Genomic DNA, 27,015 nt, shown 5'->3' on the forward strand with positions numbered 1-27,015 from the left:
CACCATCTTGGATAAGACCTCATCGAGATATTAATCTGCTGAAAATCCAGTGTGCAGGTTTTGTGACTGAAATCTCCAGGCTTTTTCAGGGTCAGGATGGGCTACGTCCACCCACTTTCTTGTACCTCCTAAAGCCCTAAGCAATCACATCCATACCCCAAAGCCACCACCCAGTTAAAAAAAAGGCTACTCTAACTGCATCTTTCTGATAAAAATACTGAATACTTTTAACAAACACAATGACCTCTTAATATTTATATTGAAAACCATAATGCACAAAAGGAGAGAGAGAAAGAAGAAAGGTACCTGGCAAAAAAGGCAGGAGAGGGGAAATTTAGAGGGGTGGCTGGAGGGAAACTGGGGACATTGGCAGTAGGAAATCTACACTGGTAGAGGGATGGGTGTTGGAACATTGCCTGACTGAAACCCAATCATGAATAGTTTTCTAATGGTATATCTCACCATGTTGGGGAACAGTTTTTCCCTAACATGCCCTGACATGTTGCACAACAGGACCAGGCAGACGTGGGGCTAAGGATGATAGGTGCACAGAAAAACCATTCCAGGAGGCAGCTGATAGCCATTCACTTTTATTGCCAAAGACACACATTTTTAATAGGAGGGGTCTCAGCTTAAGGGAATGGTCCAATCACATAAAGTTTAGCATTATTGACCTATCTCCTTTCCAACTCTGCTTTGCCTCAGTCTAATTCCAATTAGGGTTAGATGCTGCAATTGGGTGAAAATTCTTTGGGGATGAGACTCAACACCAGGTACCTGGTGCTTGTAAAATGTGCCCAGACACTCCCTACTGGGTCCCTATGCAGGGACAGGTCTTAACTGCTATTTCAGAACAGGTCTTATTTGATCTGGAGCCTTTTGCCATGCTTCCACATCATGGTGATTCAATTTTAAAAAATGATGTTTAGAGAGATATTTTAATCTTACATCTCAATATCGTAAAAAACATACATTTAAACTTAATTCAACTGTCCCATTTTCTCTCTCTTTGCTTGTGACCCACTTATTTATGTGTGACTTCATTTTTTTGTAATTTTCTAAAATGGGTCTGTCAAGAGCAATTTTAAGTTCTTATATTTTTTCTAACAGTGATAAGATAGACTGAGCTAAAAAGTATGTATTTAATTTTTTTTGTTATTTTAGAAATCTGAAGTGTCTATATTTTCTTTAAGCACCTAAGGTTCATGATGAGACTAATTTTCAGTCTCTTAGAATTTTTTGGTTTGTATTTTTTCACCTTCAAAGTTTTCAGGGTTTTTCTTTTTGCTTTTAATGCTTTCAAATTTAGTATAAACTATCAAGTTATGAAATCCTTTTCATTTATCTTTCTTGGCATTGCAGATTTCACTCATATTCTTCAAGAATCAGGATATTTATTTTGTTACAAATAACTTCATCACCTACTTTTTAAAAATTGTTTTTTATAACTTCTTTGTAAGCCACCTCTCGTAATCTTTTTAACACATAAATTGCTCTGACACTTTTCAATGGTTCCAAAGAGATGTTCTCAGTAGAACCAGGGGTGCACATATTTGCTGATTTGAAAAAGTACTCCATCTACTGGTGTCCCTCTCGGAGAGCCTGGCAAGCTACAGAGAGTATTCCCCCTACACGGCAGAGCCTGGCAAGCTACCCGTGGTGTATTCGATATGCCAAACACAGTAACAACAAGTCTCACAATGGAGACGCTACTCGTGCCTGCTCTAGCAAATCGATGAACAATGGGATGACAGTGATACAGTGCTACGCCATCTACTGATAATTCATTACTGAGGAGTCAAAGAATAGCAACTGAGAACATACTCGTTTCCACCCTTAAAATGAAGCTGGACAAGTACAGGTACAGGGGGAAGGACCACAGTCTTGAGAAAATAGCATGAGGAACCCAGAGTCCTCTTTCTGGAGAGCTAACACTGTTTAGGGTGCATGTACAGAGCTGAAATAGGCAACAGAGGAAGACTCGGAGCAGTTTGAAGGCACAATAATGTGGCAATACAGAAAACAGAATGCATTAAAGAAGAGTTTTTATACCGTTAAAGTAAATGGGTTCAGGTCTCTCCCTAAATGTCCTTTATACTCTCCTTTACTCATAAATAATGTCACTGGTCCTGTCCCTGAAGTTTTCATGACCTATCAATGACTCCCTGTGTCTCCCCACACAATCTGCACGCCTCCTATGAATGATGACCAGGTCCTTCCCCTGCATGGCTTTCTAGGTCTCTTACAATTTCCTCAGTCTCTGGACAAGGTCACACGCACATGGGTAAGTCCCTGTAGTGAGGCTTCCCAACTGTCTCCCCCCCCACACCCACCCACCCAAAGTTCTTGTCTTCCTGTCTTGGCTTTCCTAGTCACCGGCAACAACCTGTCTGAGTAGGTAAGGTCCTCACTTAGCATCTGCCCCTGCCTTGGTATCTAAGACCTGCCCGAATTTGATTTTTCCTGAGCACCTGAGCCCTACCTGTATTCTGCCGATAATTTGCCTCTCCCTGGGTCTATGAAACCTGCCTGTACTCGGCCATCTGTCTGGGCATGCAGTCTTACCTGATCCTGCAGTCTGCTGGTGAGCTGAGAGAAAGAGAGAGACAGAGGGAGAGAGAGGGAGAGAAAGTTAGGAAAGAGAGGTTGGGCTCTCATCTCGTACTCCCAGCCATTGCGTTATCTACTTTGATTGGCTGCCCATTCCTTGGGCTAGTGGTGATTGGCTAAGTTCACCTGACACTCCCTTTGTATCATCTGGGCATAACTCCTGCTTGCTGAGCTATTGATATGAATATTCCTCATTAAATATGACTATGGGAGATGAGCCCTGATTCTTTAAACTTAATACAGTTAATCTCACTCACTATTCTAATAGTATGAGAAATCAAATTTGTTTACTTCCTTCCTATTCACTTAACTTCGCATATTGCAACATCTTTTCATTCAAGTTGCAGCAAATCACAAGAATTCATCTTCATTTATAGCTGAGAATTATTTCATTGTGTACCATAGTTTTCTTTATCTACTTATATGCTGTTAGCAACTTGGGTTACTTCCAGATTTTGGTTATTGTAAATATCATTGCTATAAACGTAGGTGTAGAAGTAGTATCTTTTCAGATTAATGCTTTTGCCTTCTTGGGGTAGAGGCCAAGGAGTGGAATTGCTGATCCTACAGAAGTTTCAGTCTTAATTTTTTAGGTAGCAGTGTAGCACTGCCATCCCTTTGGTTCATTGATTTGCTTGAGTGGGCACCAGTAACATCTCCATTGTGAGATTTGTTGTTACTTATTTTGGCATATCAAATATACCACAGGTAGTCTCGGCTCCGGCCGGCCGGGTTTTCGGCCCGGGTGCCCATGCCTCTGCAGAGCCGGTGGATGTGGAACGAGCGGGAACCAGAGACAGCTTTAGGAATTGGGGTTCCAGCAAGTGCTTGCACCCATGTATGGAGACTGTAAACTAAGCTTTTGCCCCACGCCGGCTAACGGAGGAAATAACTTTCCTTCTTGGTCTCTCTCCCCTCCGGGAGAAGGCGTGGTGTCGGACATTTTGTGGGTCCGTTTAGAAGGTATGAACTTGTGATTCGAAAAAAAAAAAATGTGTGCTTTGAACTTGAAACAGCCGCGGGATACAGGGCCAGCCCCAGCCAGGGCCGGTGCTCGGCTCCGGCCGGCCGGGTTTTCGGCCCGGGTGCCCATGTCTCTGCAGAGCCGGTGGATGTGGAACGAGCGGGAACCAGAGACAGCTTTAGGAATTGGGGTTCCAGCAAGTGCTTGCACCCATGTATGGAGACTGTGAACTAACTTTGGCTACATGCTGTTCCAGGAAGGGAAATGATTCATTTTCAAAATTAAATCTTCCCGGACTTAATTACTATAATACAGAAATTGTAAACCGCGCGGCCGCGACATTTTATCTCTTCATTCTCATCAGTGGAAAACTTACTATCAAATATTTCCCTGTTAATAGAGCTGTATTTTTAGGGGATAAATTCCAACAAAAATAAGTCTGTTTTGAAACTCTAACAACAATAGTGAGTTATGTGTTGAAATCTGGAATGTAATCAAGGTAAAGAGAAAAGGAAGTGAAATTATCACTCACGTATGGGGTGAGTTGGGGGGTGAGGGGTGGGATGTATACTGTTTTCTTTTGTTTGTTTGTTTGTTTGTTTGTTCTGTTTTTGCTTTTGTTTTTGTTTTTATTGGTGGTGGAATATGGGCACTGGTGAAGGGATGGGTGTTTGAACATTGTGTAACTGAGATATAAGCCTGAGAACTTTGTAACTTTCCACTTGGTGATTCAATAAAATAAATTAAAATATATATATATACCACAGGTAGCTTGCCAGGCTCTGCTGTGCAGGTAGGATACTTTCATTAGCTTGCCAGATTCACCGAGAGGGACAGAAGAATCGAACCCGGGTCGGCCATGTGCAAGGCAAACACCCTACCCGCTGTGCTATCGCTCCAGTCCTTATTTTTAGGTAGACGCTGAAACAGTATTCCTACCAATAATGAACGAGGATGTCTTTTTTCACCACAAGCTGCCAGCTGGGATTGTTTCTGGAATTTTTGAAGTGCAGCTATTATGGCAGATGTTAAATGGTATGTCACTGTAATTTTAATTTGAATTTCCCTGATAGTCAGTGATAATGCTTTTTTAAAAATGCCTTTTGGTCGTCTGTTTGTCTTCTTTGAAAATTATCTATTCAGCAACTATTTCAATTTTTTTATTTTTCTATTTTTATTTTTATTTTTTTTGCTTTTTGGGTCACACCTGGCGATGCACAGGGGTTACTCCTGGCTCTGCACTCAAGAATTACTCCTGGCGGTGCTCAGGGGACCATATGGGATGCTAGGATTTGAACCCGGGTGCAAGGCAAAAGTCCTACCCGCTGTGCTATCGCTCCAGCCCCCTCAATTTTTTTATTAATTTATTTTTCTGTAGTTCTGTGAGCTGTTCATATATCTTGGATATTAGTTCTCTGTTAAGTGTATTGCATGCAAATATTTTCTCACATGCAGTAGGGTATCTATTTTATCTTTTGTTTTCTTCACGGTGGAAAAACCATTTTAGTTAAGTGCAGTTACATTTGTTTATTTTTGCTTCTGTTTTCTTTGCCAATAGTATTTGATCACTGAAAAATCATGTATAATTGAGCTCTGACTGTCTTCTTTGATGTTTTTATGGATTCGGGTCCAATATTAAGCAAGGTCTTTTATTTATTTTGAATGAATTTTCATGTATGGTGTAAGATAAGGGTCCAGTTTAATTTCTTTAATTTCTTCAAATGATCAGCGAGTTTTCTTCCTTTAATTTAAGTGACTTTATTTTACTTAATTTAAGTTGAATTCACATACCTTATTTTTTGAAGACAATTATAAATGGAGTTTTATAAATGTCCACTTCTATCTCATATATAAACATGCAACAAGTTTCTATGTATTGAGTCTGTAAGCTAGTGTATGTATAGGTTTATTTCTAAAAGATATTTTGGTAGTATCTTGAGAGGGATTATGTCACTGTCAGTGTCACGTTGCTCATCAATATGCTCGAGCGGGCACCAGTAACATCTCCATTGTGAGACTTGTTACTGGTTTTGGCATGTCAAACATGCCACACACAGCTTGCAAGGCTCTGCCATGTAGGCGAAGGAATCGAACCCAGGTCGGCAGCGTGCAAGGTGAATGCCCTACCCATTGTAGAGTGGTTCTATGAATAATATATCATCTTAAAATAGTTGAACTTTTCCCGGCTTCTGCAGCATCGGCCAACACTGCTGCTTAATAAAGGTCTTTCTTTATTGCTTCTCTGCACAGCTTTGTGAGCTCGGACATTACCTTGTGATTGCCTGAGGGTGGCGCCAAACCACATTGGTGAATGAGCTCAAGAGTTTCTGAAGACAGGCGTCTTTTTGTGCCTTTCTCTCTCTCCATGTTCCTCAGACAATCATGAAGGTGCTGAACCAGTTTATTGTATTCTTTGTTGATGTTGTCAACAACGGCATCTTCCCACATAGCCGCAATAGCACCGAAGAGCTCCAAGTTGGTGGTCATTCTGAGAGTTCTCTTCTTAAACTTTGCAGCCCTTTCTCCCTTCTCCATGAAGTAGAATTTCAAACGAAGGAGACAGTAATCTGATTCTGTTTGGAATTACTGGACAAGAGTGACATCAGTCAGGCAAAACTGTCGATCGAATATGATGTGGTCAATTTCATTATGGAACTGTCCACTGGGAGACTCCCATGTCCAACATTTGGATTCGACCTTCTAGAACTGTATTCGCAAAGCCTGCCTGTCCTTTGCTAACTATAATACCAGGATGACTGCCCTCCGACATCCTGATGGATCTATCACATCTTCCAGAAGGCCAATGGAAAAGGTTATCCACAACTTCTACTCGGATCTCTTTACTAACCATGTCCACCTGCCCACATATCAAATTCTGCAGGATGGATATGTCATTCCTAGACTTCTCCATTCTGAAATCCCACACACCATTTCATCAGTAAAGAAGCATACAGCACTTGATCCAGAAAAGGTCAGACCCAAACACCTGAAGAATCTGCTGCCAGTACTCGTCAATACACTGGCTCGGCTCTTCACACACTACCTGTCCTTATGCAAGGTTCTGCCCCAATGGAAAACCAACCGGACTGTTCTGTTGTACAAGAAGGGAGACATTAATGACATTTTCAACTACTGCCCGATCAGCCTGTTGTCCGTCGTCTACAAGTTGTTCACTCGATTCATCCTGAATAGAATAAGCAAAACACTAGACGAAGGACAACCATGCAAGCAAGCCAGGATCTGAAAAGGTTTCAGCATGATCAACCATATCCACACAGTGATCAAGCTCATTGAAGGTATGCAAGAGTTCAAGATGCCTCTCTGTCTAACGTACATAGATTTAAAGAAGGCCTTTGATTCTGTTGAAACTGAAGCAGTCATTGAAGCCCTAGATAAATGGGGCATTCAAACTCAGTACATCAGATCGTCCGTGATCTGTACTAGGAATTCACCACCAGGATCTCACCATTCTACAAGGAAGTGATCTTCAATGTTAAGAGAGGGGTTGACAGGGCAATACCATTTCACTGAAACTCTTCAGTGCTGCCCTTGAGAATGTCATGCGAAAACTGGAATGGGAAGGAATGGGAGTGAAGATAGATGGTCAGCAACTATACCACCTCCACTTTGCTGATGACATCGTTCTAATAACACCAAATATCAGCCACGTGGCACGAATGCTGGCCAACTTTGACTGTGAGTGTGGAAAGGTCGGACTGCAGCTGAACCTCATGAAGACAATGTTCATGAGAAAAGAACTAGTTTCTGATGTTCCATTTGCTCTCTACGGAAGGAACATCTCCAAATGCAGCAGTTATGTGTACCTAGGTTGAGAACTCAACATGACAAATAACCTGGCACCAAAGCTGCACAGCAGGAAGAGACACCCAGCAATGCTCAGGGGTGACTCCTGACTTTGCACTCAGGAGTTACTCCTGGCGGTGCTTGGGGGACCATATGGGATGCCGGGGATCGAACCCGAGTCGGCCGCGTGCAAGGCAAACGCCCTACCCGCTGTGCTATCGCTCCGGCCCCAGTCCATTTATTTTAAATCATCATCATCATCATCATCATCCTGTTGATCTTCAAATTTCTTGAGCGGTCTCAGTAATGTCTCCATTTGTCCTATCTCTGAGATTTTAGAAGCCTCTCTTTACTCGTCCTTCCCAATGATGTTACATTGGAGGCTTTTGAAGGGTCAGAGAATGAGACCCAGCTTGTTACTGGTTTTGTCATATTAATACACCATGGGGAACTTGCGAGGCTCTTCCATGTGGGCAGGAAACTCCCGGTAGTTTGCCAGGTTTCCCAGAGGATAAGTAGGCTATAAGAGCTTGCTTTTATGTCTCTGGATGCTGGCCATGGATGGGATTACACAGCGCTGGGGATAGTCCCTGGATGTGACCACCTACCTACTGGGAAATGGGAAATCTGGGCGGAGGAGGCCCAGTCCTGATCTGAGCAGCCTTGGAGGTCTCAGCCCCAGATCCCACACACCTGGATTCCTCTGTTGGTACCTTCATGCGTGAGGCTCGTCTGAACATGTTGAGAGGGGCCCTGAGCATGTTGAGAGGGGCCTTGAGCCCTAACCTATGGCTAGGTTCCAGAGGTTCTTGGCCGCCAGGAGCTCTGCTCGGGGCAGAGAGGGAAGCTGGAGCCCATCCCCTCTGAGGGGCCCTGGAGAAGACAACCAGGTGCTCAAGCAAGAGACTCTCTGCGTCACTCTCTTCAGGGAGCTTGCTTTTAAGTCTCTGGATGCTTTTTTGGAGGGGTCACTCCTAGTTGTTTTCCAGAGATCCAGGGAGCCCACTGGTGATTTTCAGCCAACAAGGCCTATGATTCAGTGCAAGAGTCTGAGGAGGTGTTGCTGCTCGGGTCCCGGAGGTTATCCCAAACCACTTCAACAGTGTTTGGGTGGGACCATCCAAAGCTACAGCTAGCAGTGATCTGGCTGTCTCCAGGGCCGTTCCTGGTGATGTTCAGGGGACTGTGTGGTGCTGGGAATCAAACCCCCATCAGGGCATATACCATTATTGCTGTACTAATTCCTGACCCTCAATGATCCACTTTCTCTATAGCAGTACACCCTTTTCTGAAATCTACTTTGGCTGACAGTTTAAATTATTCACCATTTGGGGGTATTTGTATGTATTTATATGTTCTTTGATCTGTGTATATATATCCTTCCTAAGTGGTCTTCAGGAGGCCTAAAGGGTTCTCCCTGTGGTTATCAATTTACCAGCCTAGGCGGTTCAATGAGGGGCTATCAGATGCCGTATTGCTATGGTCCTATAGTGCTAGGAGCTTCCAGGACCACCCCAGTGATGCTAAGAGGACCCTAGGGCTACTCCCAGAGGAGACATGTGGTGCCAGCAATCAAATGCAGGGCTGCCCAAACCCTTGTACTTTCTTCCAACCCTATAAATATGAGGAACCCCTGAGAACTCAACCACCACAGCCATGCTCAAGGCCACTCTCCACACACTCAGACAAGCCTATCATTTCATGAAGGAACCGACAGAGCAACCCTGGTATGTGGGACCCATGGCTGAGATCTCCAAACTGCTCAAATCGGGACTTGTCCTCCTCCACCTAGATCCCCAGTTTTCCAGTAGCTTGGCAGTGACAACCACAAACACACAACCACTCGGCCATGTAATCTCATCAATGGCCAAGATCCAGTATAAAGCAAAGCTCCCGAAAGAGAGCGACACAGTTTTTCCTGGAGCGCATGGCCACATTTGTGGCTGTGTGACCTCTTTAATTTAATTTCATTTTTATTTATTTATTCTTTCCCTGCACAGTAGAGCCTGGCAAGCTACCCGTAACGTATCTGACATGCCAAAAACAGTAACAACAACGTGCTCTTCATGTTCCTGGAGCAAGCAGACACTATCAGGCTACACCAGCACGTGACAGGGACAAATGAAGACATTATTGATGCCCGCTCGAGCAAATCGATGAATAACGGGATGACAGTGATGACAGTGATGAGGAACCCCTAACGGTATGCAGAGGTCTGGAGACCAATGGTTTTGAAGTCTGGTTAATTACACAAAGCGGTAACTTGACTAAAGATCTAGAAAATCATGGAAAACTGAATACTATTCCATTTGGGTTTATTTCAATCACTTATTCCATGACAATGATGCACTGACTAGAAGAAACCCTAGTCAGTCTCTGAACGGTTTCTCTTTTCAAATTCTAGATGGGCTATATACTACTCTAGGCTGAATGGGACACTTGGAGCTCATGCATCATCTTTTTCTATATCCTTTAGGAAGATTGAACAAAATTTCAGGCAACAAAATTCATCATTGCCTTTCCTTCCCTTTACCCTACAATCAGTTTTACTCCAATAAATCATTTATGATGAAGACCATTGCATCCATAGTTTAGAAACACTGATAATGTGTTTTGGTAAAACCATGGGGTTGGAGCAATAGCACAGCGGGTAGGGAATTTGCCTTGCATGCGGCCAATCCGGCTTAGATTCCTCTGTCCCTCTCAGAGAGCCCAGCAAGCTACCAAGAGTATCCTGCCCGCACGGCAGAGCCTGGAAAGCTCCCCATGGCATATTCAATATGCCCAAACCAGGAAAAATAAGTCTCACAATGGAGACATTACTGGTGCTTGCTCGAGCAAATCAATGAACAATGGGACAACAGTGCTACAGTGCTACAGTAAAATCATGTTAAAACTCAGTTTAGTTTCTAGACTTCTGAAATTTAAAAAAATCTAAATTTTTCAATATTTAAAACTGTTTTGATGAGAAGGAAACTATTTTAATTTCCAAACACACACATATTTTTTTAAAGTTTTTCTTTCATTGATTTATTTCCTATAAGCTAGAGGAAGGAGATGGAGGGGCTGTTTAGCTAAAAACAAATGGCTTTTATTATTTTTTGCTGCAGATACATTTCTTCACCTGATCACAATTGGCACTGTATATGTCATTTATTAACACAAAGTCACACTTCCACTTCCTTTGATATTGAACCTGAAAAAAAGCAGTCTAAAATACATTGCAAATTTTCATGACCACATTTCAAAACACTCAACGTGGGAGGAGTCAGGAAATGTCAGTTTTCTAAGAAAGTTCCTAATTTCCCCTCATACCCATGGTGGTAGGAAGCCAAGAACATGACAGAACTTTGCTGCCTTAGTTACAAAGACTATTCAGCATTTTCTTTGACTTTATGGTGCATTAAATATTTCTGTAGCTCTGAATTCTTGACTATATGCTTTATAATAAAGAATAATAGGTCAAGTTTAGAGATAATACAGAGTCTAAATGACATTTAATTAACCATTCATAACAAGTCAAAAATAAACAGAATTGTCCCATTTCAAGGCTGACATAAGAGCAGGTTATTTATCTTGCAAGTGGCTGACATGGGCTTAATATCCAGCATAGCAGATGGTCTCCCATGCACTGCCAGGAGTGACCCCTGAGTGCAGAGACAGGGGGAAGCTCTGAACAATGCCAAGTTTGACCCCAAAAGCAAACCAAAACAATAACAATATAAAAATTTTGAGATAACTTACCTTCTGCAACCACCCCCATAGTGAGACATATATTTTTCTTGATAGTCATAAATAGCAAAACTCAGGGGGAAAAATATATCTAGGAAGGATTTCCTAAAATTCATATTTTTAGATCCCATATGAAATTCCAAATTCAAAGGTAGCAAAAGTAAAATAAAATGAAGGTTGTGGTGAATGTTTTGGTTTTTATAATGATTAAAATGCTACTGGCATTTCTTAGTCAAGGAATCTGCAGCACTGGTGCACACTTCCCTAACTTCGAGTAAGTTCCTGCAAATTGTCATTCTGGAATTTTCCCAAAATCCATGAATATGTTTGGGTCACCTAAGAACCCACAAATTATTTTTTTCCTGGCCAATGACTTTGATTTTCTTAATTTATTTTTCAACTTAACTTTATGTTTATAAAGTAGTTCACAATATTCGATTACATTTAATATTTGAACACCAATTCCACCACCATTTCACCTTCTCACCACCATATTTTGGATGTTTCCATACCGAACCCCAAATCCAGCTCCAAAGCGGGACTGAAATAATTCACTTTGTATTTTTTGTTATGGATAAATCATTGAAAATATTTCAAAAACCTTTCCTGAGAGGAAAGTGTGTGAAGATTGTTCACACACCAGGGGCCATTAAGCCCTTGATAAGAGATTACTAGTATGTTGCTAAAGATTGAGCCTTGTGTGCTGTAAAAATATATTTCTCTTTAAGATTGGTTGCCTTCTACTTTAAACCCCCTCAAAAGTGGTGCACTAGTCTTGGAGTATGAGTGGTGTGAGGTCTGGGATGTCACTCATCTGGCTGCAAATGTGGATGGTCCAGGACAGGTTCACTCGAGAGTGAGGCTCAGTCTGAGTGGGTAGAGAGTGCTCGTGAGCATGAAGGAGGTTGGATCGTGGAGGGTTTTGGCTGCCAGGGCGGGGTCCCTTGGGGCAGGGGGTGTCCCAAATGAACCAGCTTGGTGCAGAGTCCAGTGGCATGGCTATGGCAATGTTGTGTTATGCTCTCTTCCAAGAGATAAAGAAAATGAGTCTTTGGATCGTAGCCATTGAAGAGATTATCTGGCACCAGCCAGAGAAATTCTTGTGATCTGAGTTATCTAGATTCAAAATTCCTATGTTGAAAACTACACTTCTAGAAACACAAGATGTTTGGTAATACAACTTAGTAACCCACATCAGGAGATAAGATGCCCTCTCTGACTATACTACCCTGATCTTAGAAGGAGATGAGATGCTAAAGTAAAACTTTAGAATTTTTGTGTTGGGTGGTCCATAATCCAGTAGGACAAATGTCTTTTTAGGAATAAATGTGGACATAAATCTGTGAGGATACAGAGAAAGAACAGGGCGAACTATAAACCAAGAAGGAATCATTCCCAGTAATTTGAGACCTCAAGTCTCCAGTACTTTATTTATTTATGTATGTATGTATGTATTTATTTATTTATATTCTTTGCTTTAGAGCCACACCTGGCGATGATCAGGGTTTACTCCTGCTGACTCTGCTCTCAGGTATTACTCCTGCTGGTACTCAGGGACCCATATGGGATGCCGGGAATCAAACCTGGTCAGTAAAATGCAAAGGCAAACACCCTGCCCTCTGCACTATTCCAGTCCCTCTGGTACTTAAAGACATTTGTCTACTCTGAGATGTGTGTTACAATAGCCTTATGAAGCAATGAATCAAGATTAACCAGCATCCAGATTCTGGCTATTGTGAATAGTACTGCAATAAACATACAAGTGCAGATATCATTTCTACTGTGAGTTTTTTTTAGCATCTCTGGGATATATTCCCAGGAATGGTACTGCTGGGTCATATGGAAACTCAATTTCTAGATTTTGTAGTAATATCCATATTGCTTTCCAAAAGGCTGGACCAGTTGGCATTCCCACCAACAGATGACTGGTTAAAGAACCCCTGGTACATCTACACAATGGAATACTATGCAGCTTTTAGAAGACATGAAATCATGAAATTTGTACGTAAGAGGATGGACATGGAGAGTATCATGCTAAGTGAAATGAGTCAGAAAGAAAGGGACAGAAATAGAATGACTGCACTCATTTGTTGAATATAAAATAGCATAATATGAGACTGACACCAAAGGACAGTAGAGACAGGGCCATGAAGATTGCTCCATGGTTGGCAGCCTGCCTCATTAGCTGGGGGAGAAGGCAGCTGGAATAGAGAAGGGATCACTAAGTCAATGATGGTTGGAGGGATAGTTCCGGATGGGAAATGTATGCTGAAAGTAGATAAAGGACCAAACATGACAGACTCTTGTTATCTGTATTGCAAACCATAATGCCCAAAAGTAGAGAGAGAGTGTGAGGGAAATTTTCTGCTCTGGAGGCAGGGAGAGGGAGGGGTGGGGTGGGAGGGATACAGGAGACATTGATGGTGGAAAGTGTGCACTGGTGCAGGAATGGGCGTTTTATCATTGTATGACTGAAACTCAAACATGAAAGCTTTGTAACTATGTCTCACAGTGATTCAAAAAATAATTTAAAAAAGAGATTAACGAGCATAATTGTCATTCTTCTCCCTTACCTTTGTATGTGCACGTGTACTATATATACACATTTTGCTTAAAATATACAAATGCCTAACATGTCATAGAGTATATGGGCAAAGAAGTTAATAGATATTTTCCCAAAGAAAGCATGCAAATAACCATAAATATATGAAAATATTGTAAGCATCAATTACAATTTAGGAAACAAATAAATCTAAGACTATAATAAGATGCCAGCCATAATGCTGACTGATATAAAACTACATAAATATAACAAATGTTATGATGATACATAACATTTATTAATATAACAAATATTATGATAATATAGATATAACAAATGGTATGATAAATATAACAAAAGTATAAATATAACAAATATTATGATATAACAAATATAACATAAATTTAACAAATATAAATATAACAAATGTTATGATGATATAGAAAATTTAAAATGTTTGCTGCATATAAAATGTTACAGAAAATACCATGGTGACTTCAAAAAGTTAAACATTGAGTTACCAAAAGATCACTATTTTCACATTTGGAGAAACACCCCCCAAAGAACTCAAATTAGAGTTTTAAAGACATATTTGTAAATATGTGTTGCATATTTACCATAGCATTATTTGCAGTAGCCAAGAGATGGAAACAACTTGTGTCTATTGACAGATAAATAGACAAACAGAAGAAAATGTACATGCATACCAAGGAATATTAGTCAACCTTAGAAAGGAGAAAGTTTAACAATATTGTAATGTGGATAAACCTTGAGGTGTTATGCTAATTAAAATAAGCAAGCACAGACAACAGAATAGAAAACAACCAAAAGCATGGCAGGGCTAGAGGGGAGGAGGAAGTGGGGAATTACTAAATGGGCAGAGTCTGTCTTGTCACATGTAAAGTGTTCTGGACATGGGTTGAGCAACAGGATCTTAACACTATAGAAATGAAAATCTTTGGTGGTTGGGGTTGGGGCTAAATATGGTGGAGCTTAGGTCTTTGGGCTTATTTTAAGCTTTCACTCAGAGAGCACTCCTGGGAATGTTTGGGGGAGCATATGGAGTACTACCGATCAAATTGGGGTCGACAGCATGTAAGGCAGTCTCTCAACCCCTATACTGTCACTCCTGAGATATTTAAGGTAATGTATTCCTTTAAATGTATTTTTTATGTTTATTTGTCGCTTGTTACCTGTCAATCCATTGCTCATCGATTTGCTCTAGCAAAAGCCAGTAACATCTCCATTCGTCCCTGTCACATGCTAGTGCAGCCCAATGGTGTCTGCTCGCTCCAGGAACACGAAGAGCCTCAAAGCATTCATTCAGGGTCTTGACAAAGAAGTCTGACCATCTCATAGGTGGGCAGCCACACAGTCTTTTGACGTCCTTTAGAATCCAGTTGGTAACAGCTCTAATCTAGTGGTCGTCTCTAAACCACACTACATGTTGGGCCCATCTGATTTTTGATGCCTTGGCAAACGAGGCAGTGTTCCTGATTCTCGATCATTGATCCAAGGAGGTCAGAACTCTGGATTCCTTCTCTCATTTAGTGAAGCGTGATACTCCAAGTATAACTCTTTCAATTCCTCTTTGGGAGACCCGAATAGTGTTCTCATCCTGTTTTCGTAGGGCCCAGGTCTCTGAAGTGTATGTTACTGCAGGAAGAATGGTGGAGTCATTCTTTGATGTGTTTATGTTTATTTAATATAGGAAATTTTGTGTATTATATGTCCACCACAATTAGAAACAACCCCAGGAAACAGAAAAATAAAACCCTAATAGAAAAGTCTACAAAACTTCCTCAGAGCTCAAAAGGAAACAAGTGGAGGAAAAAATCACAATCAGATGACATAGTTTTTGAAAAAAACCATAATATCACTCAAAAGCCAGTAACTGAACACATCTGTGTTTCGATTTCTCCAGGTGTTTTTTCTTCTTTTTCTGTTCCACTTGGGTCCAGTTAATGAAAAGAGGATTTGGTAAAGCTAAGAATAAAAAGAGGAATCAAACAGCACAACTTCTCCTCGTAAATGTCCAGATCTGAAACAGCACAGGTCAAAGGGCAAGGTTTCAAATGGAGTCTCACGGAGCTGGAGTGGTAGTCCAGTGGGTAGGGCATTTGCCTTTCACACTGTCGACCCGGGTTCGATTCCCAGCATCCCATATCATGAACCAAGCACCCCCAGGAGTAATTCCTGAGTGCAGAGCCAGGAGTAACCTCTATGCATCGCTGGGTGTGATCCAAAAAGAAAAAAAATCAAATGGAGGTTCACATGTGAACAGAAGCAATGGAGGATTGGAGGTTAGCTGGACAAGACAATTTCGGAAAGGAGATTGTTCTTGTGACTGACAGGAACCACTTAGGTTATGGGACCGACACCAAGCTATTGCAGGCAAATTGATCTCTCAGAGTGAGTTTGAATGAAAACAGAAAGATACTTCTGTGGGTAGATACAAATCTACAGTCCTTTGAAGACATTCGCCTCTGCTTCCTTTCTGCGAATCCTCTGCACTCTCAGGATGGTGAATGAGACTTGAGAGCTCTTTGTTCATAAGACACGGTGAGCTCAGTTCCTGCTATGTTGGGGGATGGAAGCACTTTTGAAATGTCCCAGGACTAGGGAATACTTCATGAGGAGAGTATGACTAACTTGTGAGAAGCCCTGAGTTCAAACCCTGGTCCCCTGAGCATTGCAAGCAGGGTATATGTCTACATAAACTATCTCAGCCATGCAACTTACTTTTGGAATAAATACAACAATTCTAGGATCATTATGGTTCTCTTGAAGCTTGTTTTCCTATTTTATTTCATTCGCTATTTTATTTATTTATTTATTTTAATTTTTTTATTAGTGAATCACTGTGAGGTACAGTTACAAACTTAAGAACTTTCATGTTTGCATTTCAGTCATACAGTGGTCATTTACCTATCCCTCCACCAGTGCCCATTCTCCTCCACCAATGTTCCCAGTATCCCTTCCACCACTCCCACCCCATCTCCCACCACCCCAACCTGCCTCTGTGGGAGGTAATTCCCTTCTTCTCTCTCTACCTTTGGGTGTTGTAGCTTGCAATAGAGATATTGAGTGGCCTTCATGTTTGGTCTATAATCTACTTTCAGTTCGCATCTTTCAACCCGAATGGGTCCTCCCAACATCCTCTACTTGGTGTTCCCTTCTCTATCTCAGCTGCCCTTTTCCCCAGCATGTGAGGCAAGTTTCCAAGCTGTGGGACAGACCTCCTGGTTCTTATCTCTACTACTCTTGGGTGTTAGTCTCCCATTCTGCTTCTTTATATTCCACAGATGAGTGCGATCTTTCTATGTCTCTCTTTCTGACTCATTTCATTTAACATGATACTTTCCATGTTGATCTACTTATATGCAAATTTCATGACTTAATCTTTTCTAACAGCTGCATAGTTTTCCATTGACATTCACTATTTTTTTAAGAAAATGCATCCTCAGAATCTTCAGAGTATGCTTCTGATGAATCTTTAATCATTGCACTACATATATCCATGTATCTATTTATTTTTGACCAGGTTTCTAATGACAAGGGTTAAGGATTCACATCAGAATAGGTATTTCAAATATGCTATAAAGAATGAAAATAAATGCTAAAGAATGAAAATAAATAGGTGTTTCAACACATTCCTTGCATGGAGCAAACTCAGATTCCATCCCTAGCACAACTTATGGTCCCCAAGTGATACCTGAGCACAAGTTAGGAAGAAGTCTTGAACACAGCTGAGCGTGACCCCCAAACAAAAATATAAATCACACAAAGATGAAGGCAGGTAGATTACTGCCTTCTACAGGGTGGAAAATACCCAGAGAAAGGGGAAATAGAAAAAGATAGTGCGAGGTTCTGGGAGGCAGGACCAGGGAAACTAGTGCAAGTGATTCATGTAGAGAACTCTTTGGAAACTCTAGATCTTCCACTGGGAGAAGCAAGGGAACATTGTTAGTTGGGGAGAAGTTGGGTTACACCCAGTTGTCTTGGTGCTTCTTTAAGTAGTTCTGGCGGTGCTGGGGGCTAGGATATGCGATGTTGCAGATAGAAGCAAGATTGACTACAAGCAGGAAAAGCACATGAATTCCGGTACTATCTCTCCAGCCCAGAGATTCAGTGATTCACTTCTTTATCAGGGTGCGTCATGCAGCTGGCACTTGTGTGCCTAACTAGAGCTTCCACTGTGAAGTTATGGGGATGGTTTCCTGTTTTTCTTTGGGAGTGTAACGATTTTTCTGCTTCACATTTTTTTGCTTTTTGTCTTTTGTCCCAGTAACTACAACTCTTGTCTCCTGGTTGTGACCTAAGAGACATATACTGGGGTCATCTAACCTGTTCTCAGCATCTGTCCAGGCCTGTACTGTGCCTTACTTTTACTGTGCTGTGTGTCTAGAGCTTTCAGGGGTTCTCTGTCTCACTCTGCACTTAGCAACTTTGAAAAGCTTAGACAGGTTCTATAACAACTTAGATGAACTAAATATTTACACCCAGGTAAGATTTTGTAAGATTAAAGATTCAGTTCCAATAGCGCAATTGCGTTAGCCATATGTTGCAGATTTGAGTATTCTACAGAAATGTCAAAAAGGGTGAGTGGGTAGAATGGCAAAGGTGCTTAATCCTCCTAGTACCACCAGAAATGACCCCACATCAAGGAGTAACCCCTTTGCACTGTCAGGTTGTTGCCTAAAACTAGATTGACAGAAGATGTCCCTCTTGCAACAGATCTTCATTCTGTGACCACAGATATGTTGTAGCTCATTTACACGTGGTGGCTTTAAAAGGGGAAGCTCAATCTTTGTTTCACAGTCACAGTATCTGCTTCGCATTCTGCGCTGCAGTTCACCTTTGTCTACTTTTTTTTACCATTTTAATTTATTTTTACAGTTATCAATGTCTGAAGAAGTTACTTATGCGGATTTGAAATTCCAGGACTCCAGTAAGAGAGAAAATATGGTAGCATTTGAGAAACTTGAGACAAAAGGTAAGATTTTGAACTCTAGGTATGTTACAGGTGGTAATAAAGTGAAGCGTAGGTGGTTATGTCTATGGTAGAAGTGTTGCATCCTAAGAAATGCTGAGCGGAAAATGGTTCTGCAGTGTGTGTGTGTGTGTGTGTGTGTGTGTGTGTGTGCGCGCATATATGCATGTGTATGTATGAGTGCATATATATATGTGTGTGGGTTGGGTTTTATTGCTTGGGGATTGCTCTCAACCCTGTATTCTGGGCTCACTCCCAGAGGTATGCAAGAGACCCAGTGATTTTTGGGTTGAGCCCAGGCCTCCTGTATACAAAGCTAGCCCATTGAGCTACAGCTCTGACCCTGGAATTTCCATTTTTAATAAAGCTTCTTATTTTTCCAAAACTATGTGTTCACACTAAAAGATCATACCATTTTATCAAAGTCTTGAATATTCAATCTTTCAGAAATTGTTTTTTAATATCACACTCAACATAATCAGGATAGGATAGTATTTCTTATGATTATATTATAATACTTTTACTATAAAATGATGTCATGAAACAAAAAGATATTTGTTTTTTAGGAAAGTCATGTTTTATAAATTCTTTTCTAATAGAGAAAGTGCTGAATGTATGTATGAGACAGAGACAGAAAGGCCAAAAAGGAGACAGAACTTCAGGTACTCTATTTTGATTTTGTAATATGTCAAGCATATTTTATCTTAAAAATTCTTCTGGTGATCTTTACCCAGTGTACTAAAATAAAGACAAGTTAAAATGATAAGAGGATACATTGAAGAGTAAAGAAAAAATAGATAAATACAGATGTAACACCCATGAATTCTCAGTCCACACATTTTATTTTTATGAACTACCCATGTATCATATAATGACCATGTAAATCATGCAGGATTTTCATAATTCTGAATTTATAATATAAACTTTATAATACCTGAGATTTTATTCAATAAGGAAGTGATTATTTTGTACCTTACTGCTCACCAAAAAGGAAGCTTTCAACTAAAATGTGTTCCTAAAACACACAAAATATTATAATAAGAAACTGAGTGGCTGGAGCAATAGCACAGCGGGTAGGGCATTTTCCTTGCACGTGGCCGAACCGAGTTCAATTCCCAGCATCCCATTCGGTTCCCCAAGCAGGAAAATATCTGAGTGCATGAGCTAGGAGTAACCCTTGTGCATTTCCAGGTGTGACCCAAAAAGAAAAAAAAACAAAGAAAGAAAAGAAGATGATTTATATTTGCCTTTACTGAGACCTCGGTAAGGGAGGACATGAGGTACATCACAAAGATCTAGCCTTCCACTTATGCTCCAACGGCACAGTCTCAGGATTTCTGGGGAAAATACAAGTAACAAATTATTTTTGGCACCCTAGTTATTTGCCTAAAGAATATTCAAGTTGGCCTCTCTCTGAATGGCCAGTGACTTAGTTTCCCCCAATTTACACAGACCAGATATGTTGTATCCAGACTTGCTGGTTTTCTCTCTTTTCTTTTTTGGAAAATTTTCTACTTTTATTGAGTCATCATTGATTAAGGAAATAATGGAGTTTCAGGGGTTAAACAACTCACACTTTTTTATTTTTTTGCTTTTTAGGTCATATCTGGTAATGCACAGGGGTTACTCCTGGCTCTGAACTCAGGAATTACCCATGGTGGTGCTCAGGGGACTATATGGGATGCTGGGACTTGAACCCGGGTGGGCTGCATACAAGGCAAATGCCCTACTCGCTGTGATATTGCTCCAGCCCCAACTCACACTCCTTTTGAAACTCCACTTTTCCTTCTCGGGTATTTGAATTATCTTACCAGTGAACAGTCCCATCAGTGGGAAGCAGCTGGCACAGTAAATCACTTATAAATTGTTCTAAACTTGTTTTATTCTTAAAAAAAGAAAAATGTCCCGGGGCCAGAATGAGAGTACAGTGGGTAGAACATTTGCCTTGCACCAACGTGACCCTAATCCCATCTACCGCATACAACACGGTCCTCCACCACCACCACCACCAGGAGTAACCCCTGAGCATTACCTAATGTTGCCCCCAAAGAACAACAATGACACATTTATCATTTGATGTCTAGCAACAGGGACATGTTATTTTAAACACGTGACTAGAAACATGGAAAGAAAGAAAATGAATATAAAATGATTGAATGAATGGAAATGTAATAACACAAATGAAGCTCTATTTGAGCTCTGTTACAAACTCTTTCTTTCTTCCATAGCTTGCCCTGCTCCTTCCCGTGTATGGCACCTCAGAGTTTTGACTTTTCTTTGTCTTCTGCTGCTGATTAGCCTGGGAGTCTTAGGAGGAATGTGTATGTATTAGCCATGTTTTTAATGAAAGGGAAAAGTACTAGAATTTCAACAGTTTCACAGCAGTTTTACTTTTTAAATTAAGTATTTGGGGGCTAAAAAGACACCAGTGAAGGGGCAGTTGCCTTGAATTGACTGACCACAATTCAATCCCAGAGACCACGTATGGGTCCCCTGAAACTTGCCGGGAGTGATCTCTGATCACAAAGCCATGAGGAAACCCTGAGTACTGCTAGGTGTTCCTGCGCCTTTCCAAAATTAAATTATTTAGAATTACTGTTATGTACTATCAAAGAGGATAATAATATCCTACTTAGTCTTTTTTCCCTCATTAAAGTGAGTAAAGTGACTGATTTCATAGACCTTTAATGTTCTTAGCACCCCTCTGCCTAAGGAAGGTGATGGTTATTTCAAATAATCAAAATGTTTTTCATCTTCTCCCTTGGTTGATATGGAGTTTATGTAACATTCAAGCAACATGTGGAAGAAGTAAATAAACTGCAAAAAGTCAAAGATGAACTTCAAGGAAATGTTTCCCTACAAATGATGAATAACACGAATAATACTATGATGATCGGGAAACTTTCTTGCACTCTGCAAGAAATGGCCAGAGAATTATGCCGTAAACTATATGAAAAAGATCAAGGTAATTCTTTATTCCACTATGAGATATTTATAAGATAATGAATTTAAACCAGTTTTCATGCTCTGCAACAGTACCTAATGATGTTTCTCCTAAAAGCCGTAACTCGGAGAGGGGCATTTTATGCAGACAGAGGACTCATAAATATTTTTGTGTAGTTAGTAGAAAAACAGAAAAGATAATTTTAACTCTGCACTCCCAAATATCTTTTATTGATAGTCACTTAATAAAACCTTATGCAACATATGGCTTCTCCTGTCTGACCTTTACTATGATTATTTGGGAACTGATATCAGTTGAAGACAGAAAAGAATTATCTTTATAGGTGACCTCATTCTTAAATTTTAGTCCATCTGTTCCATGTGTGATAAGTATTGTAGCACTGTCGTCCCGTTGTTCATCGGTTTGCTTGAGTGGGCACCAGTAACATCTCCATTGTGAGACTTTTTGTGACTGTTTTTGGCATATCGAATATGCCACAGGTAGCTTGCCAGGCTCTGCTGTTCGGGCAGGATACTCTTGACAGATTGCCGGGCTCTCTGAGAGGGGCAGAGGAATCAAAGCCGGGTCGGTCGTATGCAAGACAAACTCCCTACCCACTGTGCTATGGCTCCAGCCCGGGTTGAGTATTACTGTAAAAAAAAAAAAAAATTAGATCTTACCCTTGGTATTGGTCTTTGAGACTGTTAGAGAGTGTTTTTAACAGGTTCTATAAATATTAAAACTAAAACAATTATGTGCTATTGACAAGACTTGCACAACTAGTCAGAGGTTAGAAGTGCTCAAATTGGAGAAGGTAAAATTGATGTAGGTTGGGCATTGATCACCACCACATAATGTTTCTTGTGATTAGTTGTTTGGGGTTTTGTTTTTTATTTACCAAGTAGGAATATGAAAAAAATTAGAGATGGAATAAAGGAAATTAATCATTATTCAGGGATCCTGAGTAGGAAAACAGACTAGAAAAGGGTTTTGTTTTTGGAACTGTGTTGCTTTGATTGTTGTGGATATATTGTAGCATTATGTAGGAGTCCTAAATAGAAGATTTACATGCTTTATATTTGATGCATACAGAAGAAAAACAAGTGAATTTGGTTAAGTTAGCACAGAGGGTAATGGTAGTGATAGGATAAAGTTTATCAATATAAATCAGAGAAAAACTGCATCTTTCTTTCAGGGCACAAATGTCAACCTTGTCCAAGCAGATGGATATGGCATGATGACAAGTGTTACCTTTTCAATGTGGACACTACTGAAACATGGCAAGATAGTAAAAATAAATGCTGGGATCAGAATGCGACCCTGTTGACTATTAGGAACAAAAGTGTATTGGTGAGATCCCGTGGCTCACTTCCTGTGAGGAAAGAGGGTGCCTTTCCCAACAGATGGAGAGCAGGAAGCCTGTGAAGATCTGAATTAATCCAGACATGATCCTTACTGTTCTTAGTTGGGTTCAAAGGTGAATAAGATAGGGTAGAATAATGCAAATCATGCAAAGTCATTGCTTCGGACCTTAGCATCAGAGGGTCTGGGTAGACATGAGCCCCTAGAATCTTTGGGTCTATGAGCATTTCCAATCTGGAATCAAAGGATCAACTCTCAAAAGAGTTTCGAGTATTTATCTAAAAATAAATCTAGAGGGGACCAGTGAGTAGGGTGTTTGACTACATATGACCAATCTGAGTATCATCCTTAGCACCCCATATAGTCCCCCAGGCCCCGTCAGGTGTGTTTCCAAAGCACAAAGTCAGAAGTAAAGCCCTGAACACTTCCAAGCGTGGCCCCAATTTTTAAAAAAAATTAAAAAATTTTTTTTTCTGAAAATTATTCCTGAGGATTATGTAAAATTGACATAGGAGAACATATTAATAAAAAAAACTTGGTGACATTGCATTTGTCTCACTAAAAGAAAAAGGCAGTGTATTTTAGAAATAGGGTTAGTTTGACAGCATGGAGTCTTTGAATCCCAGGAGAAGTGAGTTCTCTCAAAAAATAATATTTACATTATTTTACCTTGTAATATTTATATAAAATATCCATGTTTTATCTCTTACTTGGTATTTCTGTTCTCTCAGATATTATTTACATATTTTTTGTATGTCAAAGTACATTTTCTCAAAGTCACCGCTTGCCTACAATCCTTTATTCTCCTTTAGAAAAGTAAAAGCAATCTTAGAAACTTCTTCCTCTTTTCTTTAATAAGTGGTATTTGCTCGAAATTTCTCGGAGAGCTGGAGATAGAGAAAGTGCAGCGCTTAAGGCATTTGCCTTGCATGTGGCCACGAGGGTCGAATCCCCAGCAGCACATATGGTTCTCCAAGCACCCCTAAGAGTGATCCCCAAGCACTGAGCTAAGAGCACTACTGGGAGTGGTAAAAAAAAATCAAAACCAAACCAAAAAATGCATAAATAAGGCTGTTGGGATGTGAGGGAAATTACAGTTACTTTGGTTCCAGATTTCTGAATTAGTTTCAAATTTTATTATATAAGATTTCATTTATTTATATGGTTGTTGGGCCACATCCAGCCAATGGCCAGAGTTTTCTCCTGATTCTGTGCTCAGGGATCACCCCTCGCAGAGCTGTCATTGTTGTTTTTGGAGTACCATATAAAGTGGTAGGGATTAAACCTAGGTCTGCCACATGCAAAACAAGCGCCTTACCCTCTGTACTCTCTCCAGCCTCTATGCAACCATTTCCACCCAAATTTCCTCTAATTTTCTCTTACTCTTTTTGTTTCTAGTAACTTGTGTTTTTAGTGATTAACCATCTCCTCTGCTCCTCTGTAGGAGTTTTTAAAATCACACACAAAAAAAGCATTTTGGCTGAGATTATCTCTCCCAATATATATGACAATCAACTACCCCCAAAACTTCGAAGAGTTATTTAACTCTTCTGACTGGTAAGTTTCATTATTGCTGAATTTAAAATTTTGGTTTGAATAAGGTCTATTCAGCATAGCATAAGAATTTTAGATTGCAGTTAAGATCCGTTTATATTAAAAGTTTACCCTTAATAAATTAGTTCAGGCTTGTATATAATGTGTTTAATATTGCAAAAGTTTACCACAAAGGTATTCTCATCTTGATAAATTATTGACCAACTATATGATAAGTAATTAAAGGCCACTGATATCTTCTATATACTGAAAATAATGATAAGTTCTGAGACTCAAAGATGAATAAAAGCTTGATTTTTCTCCTGGTTACTTAACTATGTATTGTATGCACAGACTAAATTCTACAAATTATAACACTCTATATGTAAAAGAATACGGCATAATAAATGCTTCCTTAAGAATACAAAGAATAAACAAACAAATTCTGGATTTGAAATTTGTCTTATTAGCAATGTTAGAAATGGTAAATTTTAAATTAAAAATGGAAACTACAAACCATTCCCAGTAAAGATAATAAGGTGAACAGAAATGTGTTATACTGCATATGTATTATATATATAAAATATTTTGTTGCTTAATATATTGAAGAAATATAGTTAAAATATACCATTGTAAATTGATTCCTGTGCATTCCATTTATTATGAAAATTATAAAATACACATTCTATTTATAATGGGGAAAGCAGTATTTACATAAAAGGACAATACAATTTCATTTGTATATTATATTTATTATATTATATTTCATATGTTTTTGTACTCCTTTACACTTGGGAATAGAAAGGTTAGACTGAAGAAGGAAACCTGTTGAATAGTAATACAAGCCCACAACTCATTACATCTTTGTTAAATTGTGAGTGTGTCTGGAAGAGATACTAAGCAGGAATAGGCTCATGACAATGAAGTAGGCTACCATCACTTTGACTCAGAAACCTTGATATCTTCATTTAATCACTACTAGAAAATAAATGCTTTGATCATTTTCTTTTGTTTTACTTGCTTTTCACATTCAAATAGAATAGCAGAGATTAGTAAGTGACCTAGAAAGACTAAAAACACTATTCTTGGTAGTGTGCAATGATACACAGCAATAGTGTACTTGTGATATTTTAAAGATCTGATTTGGAATGAGGGAGTGATGTTAGTGTATGTTCCAGAGAAAGCATTCTACATTTAGAAAACGTAGAATTTTCAAGTTTTCATTTGTAAGTAGCTTGAAAGTAAGATCATTTACAGTGGGATAGAATATACAATAGATATTTCAAAGTATTAAAAAATCATTTTGAAATTCAAAGTACATAAAAAGCCCTACATATCAATATAGTATATACTGGTATATATTTTATATGTATCTTTATATTACCTGTACAATTAATTTTTTCTACTCTTACTTTTATTTGGTGCTTATTTATGTAAAAGGAATGTGATTAATGATGTATTTTGTCATAACCAATGGAAAATACCACATGTTGAAATTAATTCATGAACCTAAGTATTGATTTATAGCGATTTATTTGTCAAAACATGATGCTATATTCTTTTCTAGAATATATATGGAGATTCAGTCTACCGTTTGTTTTCAATGCATGGTCCCTGATAAATAATTTTGTGTTAGGCACTAGGTGTTAATTCAATACGCCAAAGTAATATCTTTGAAAAATGACTAAAATTACTAGAGGAAATGTCACTTGTATGTAATGCTGAGATTTAGATGTTGTGGGCTGAGTTAATTCCTGCTTTTGCTAAATATAAGAAACATTTTCGAAGGATAGTGCCAAAGATTTACTACAGGACTTGTTAGATTAGAGAATCTAATGAAATTTCATTAATCTAAATTATAGTGTTTATTGGGGGAGCAAGCGCTAATATATGTAACTAATGAAAAACAAATATTCTACATGTGAGAAAATAGAAAATGCACAGATAACTTGAATATTTCTCAAAAAAAGAGCAAATGAGAACTTGGGTATTCTTGCTATTATGAATAATGAAATTTCATTTTAATGCAGTATCTAGAAGCAGTGATATCTTCAAAAGTGATATTTTTGTGAATATGTGGTTTCAGATCTTTGGGAAACTATAATTCTTTACTTTCCTTTTCAGGCTTAACAACAACAATATTAATGTCTCAAGTGACCATTGTGGGTATTCACATAAGTATTCACTTTATTTTGCTGGCTGCTCTGTTACAAAACATTTTATATGTGAAAAGATGGCTAATCCAGTTAAGATTGAAAGTGTACTAATGAACAAAGTACCAGATAGAAGATGTTAAAACAATTATTTTGTATCATCATTCTCCTGCAATTAAAAGCAACAAAGGGGTATATATATTGTATATCACAAAAGTGTAATAAAGATGCTTAGACACTGAGTTTCTGCCTCTCTCATAACAATTTACAATTTCAAACTTCTTCTTTGTTCTTCATTGCTCTAAGCTACTGGGTAAAAGACACTAAATTCAGCTTATCATTTTAGCATAGACCGGATACTGTTAAGCATAATCAAAA

At 39.4% G+C, this 27,015-nt stretch overlaps 1 protein-coding gene across 1 annotated transcript in view; it reads left to right on the forward strand.

Annotated features, from left to right (window-relative positions):
- Positions 1 to 5,956: 5,956 nt before the first annotated feature.
- The window catches only part of LOC129399156 (C-type lectin domain family 12 member A-like), a 36,793-nt gene continuing 15,734 nt past the window's right edge, over positions 5,957 to 27,015 (forward strand). Inside the window, exons 1-5 of the mRNA XM_055118447.1 lie at positions 5,957 to 6,049; positions 18,552 to 18,648; positions 20,874 to 20,966; positions 21,422 to 21,610; positions 22,785 to 22,939. Coding sequence (XP_054974422.1) covers positions 5,957 to 6,049; positions 18,552 to 18,648; positions 20,874 to 20,966; positions 21,422 to 21,610; positions 22,785 to 22,939 — 627 coding nt within the window. The remainder of the gene's footprint in view (positions 6,050 to 18,551; positions 18,649 to 20,873; positions 20,967 to 21,421; positions 21,611 to 22,784; positions 22,940 to 27,015) is intronic.

This window comes from Sorex araneus, chromosome 10 (assembly GCF_027595985.1).
Source record: "Sorex araneus isolate mSorAra2 chromosome 10, mSorAra2.pri, whole genome shotgun sequence".
Classification (NCBI taxonomy): Eukaryota; Metazoa; Chordata; class Mammalia; order Eulipotyphla; family Soricidae; genus Sorex; species Sorex araneus.